The 2,565-nt window shown below is 39.6% G+C and overlaps 1 protein-coding gene across 1 annotated transcript in view; it reads left to right on the plus strand.

Annotated features, from left to right (window-relative positions):
- The window catches only part of PI4KA (phosphatidylinositol 4-kinase alpha), a 59,115-nt gene extending 57,012 nt beyond the window's left edge, over positions 1-2,103 (plus strand). The window contains exon 56 of the mRNA XM_035897203.1: positions 1,432-2,103. Within this exon, the coding sequence (XP_035753096.1) occupies positions 1,432-1,483 (52 nt within the window). The 3' untranslated portion in view covers positions 1,484-2,103. The remainder of the gene's footprint in view (positions 1-1,431) is intronic.
- The last annotated feature ends 462 nt before the right edge of the window (positions 2,104-2,565 follow it).

The raw sequence follows: 2,565 nt of genomic DNA on the forward strand, positions 1-2,565 counted from the left end.
AAGCTTCTTCAGTTTTATTTTGTAAGGAGAAGGTTTCTTAAAAAACAATATGCGTGGTCCATTGGTCTGAGTAAGAATGAAGCTGAAACAGGACTACAGTGACTTTTCAAAACCTTTTTTATAACTGCTGGTAGGCATTAAGGTGCCTGAATATCCTCCTGAAATTCAAAGCTGCTATTCTGTGCAAAAGTGTAGACTCTTCTCTAGAAATGAGTTCTAATCTTTTGGCTAATTTTTCTTCATTACTTGGTATCACATTAACATATTAATCATTTTGCCTAGACCGTATGTTACTTATTGTATAATATTGGCTAGGGAAGATACCTCAGGTAGAGAGCACTGGCAATGCAGTTTTTGAATGTCTTTGTAGCTGGGCCATGTTTATTTGTCATCTGCTATTCAGTATGCTGAATGGAATAATCAGTTCTTAGCAATTTAAAAATCAGCTTAATCACCAGCTAGCCAATCAACTGTAGGTTTTTTTCCCCTTCAAGTAGACAAGTAGTTTGGTATCTTGTGCAAAACTTTTGAAAGGAAATTACATGTAAAATGTAATTTTAATAGATTTAATACTTTAAATATAATAAATTTAGTACTTAGCTTAAGTGCATGTTTTATTATTATCCCAGATATTAGACTTTGTGGGATATATTGGAGAGTTTGATACAAACTCTTGTTCCGCATGGGGTCAACTTGAGACCAGTAAGGCTTACTGGCTCAGATACAGCCCTGCTAGCACGGAATTGGATTTTCTAGTGCCTGCTGGTGCATCTGCTCAGAACCTTAGATTAATATTGGGGGTTATGGAGGCAATCGCACTGCTGTGGAGTGCCCAGAGCCAGCCTAGTTCTGACAAGCTTGAGCTTCTCTACCTGTGGCATGGTTAGTCTGTGACCTGAATAAGCTCTGCCCATGGATAACTGAGTTATCTGTAACAAGGCTTAGATCTGTTTGTTCAGTCACTCGTCAGAGATGCTGCTATTTCCCCTGCACTTTTATTTTCATTACTACCGTTCTCCTTAATTAAGATTACCTTTATTTCCACATAATCCTGTCTCCATGCTGCCCTGATGATCTTGCTTTGTCCATTATATACTTTCTTCTCCTAAAACAAACTGCCCATGCCATGTGAGGTGCTTCTGGCACTTATCCAAACACAGGATCCAAGCTGTTATTGCTGTTGCCACACTGAGAAGCATGGAAATACTTTTTTTTTACCTATTTTAAACAAGAGCAGGATGTTTTGTGCTGTTCATAACAGTAACTGGGCCTTCACAATGCCTTCAAAGCATGTAGGGCTAGTTTTGATTAGCAGCTAATTTCCTTCACCCATGCTTTGTTTCTGTGGGATCTTGATGTTTGTTTCTGTGACAATGGGTGCAATGTTTTGTTAAACTTTTACTTACCTCTGGCTTTGCTTTTCTTCTCTAGGAGTAGGACTTACGACATGATCCAGTACTACCAGAATGACATCCCATACTGAGAGACACTAGAGATTCCCCACTGAAGTGAAACGTGCAACCCTGTGCCCTCACTCCAAACCTGTAATAAATAGGAGATGCTCAATCACACCTCGCTATCTTTCATCTTTTGTGTGTGTGTACATGTGGGTACATGTTCCCTGGACATTGCAACAATCAGATTCATTCCTTTCTCTTTATCAGGTTCTATATATTTCTGTTTTCCCTGGATTTTTGGAGTTGGGCTGCAATCACAAATAAGAATTGTACTACAATTATGAATGTGTGAAACAGGTCAAGCTTGTGGAGTTCGATAATTTTTCATGCAATGCAAGGATTTATATAATACCTTTAAAAAGTTAAAAAAAAAAAAAAAAAAGCTCTGCTTTCCTGCACAATCCCACAAAATGCCATGGAAGGGAAGGTTATGGCTTTCTCTTTGGAAGCAGAAATGTTGACTTGTTCTAATTTTACTGTAGAAAAAAGCCTGATCGTCATCCAAGGTGGTGATGTCTGTGTAGCTGTGTTCATACTTTGCACTGTACATGGTCCCTGCTATGTGGTCAGTATTTCCTATGTACATGAAGAATGTATTTTTTCCTTTTGTGTGTTTTAAAAAAGAGACTCTACTGAAGATATATTTAATCTATAAAATGTAATAAAAAGACCTTAGACTTTGTGTCTGTTGCAAATCTTTCGCCATGCGCTGTTTTAGTTTATATACTACATCATGCTGCACATTTGTGTACTGTTGATTATATTGTGACCTTTCTTTCTACAGAAGAAATCAGATTTCTTCTTCAGCTTCTCATCCATCTTAAATTGAAAATTTTCTTCATAAAATGTTTTGTGCAAGACACTCATACAGACCTGAAACATAGGACCAAGATAAAGGTCCCCCTGTGCTGCTTATGGAATAGCCCTGCCCTGGGTTGGGGTACGAGTCTTTGGGAAATGCCTGTCCCTTTCTACAGGCCGGGCGTTCTAGAACGTGCTCCTGAAAATTCAGGGACTCCCCTTTTGAGGGTTGGATCCCTGGACGCCCGGTCCGTGCCCGCTGTGGGAAGGGGCTGGCGCCCGGCTGAGGGGCCTGGGGCTGCTCCCT

This window comes from Egretta garzetta, unplaced genomic scaffold (genome assembly GCF_000687185.1).
Source record: "Egretta garzetta isolate BGI_Z169 unplaced genomic scaffold, ASM68718v1 scaffold47, whole genome shotgun sequence".
Taxonomy (NCBI): domain Eukaryota; kingdom Metazoa; phylum Chordata; class Aves; order Pelecaniformes; family Ardeidae; genus Egretta; species Egretta garzetta.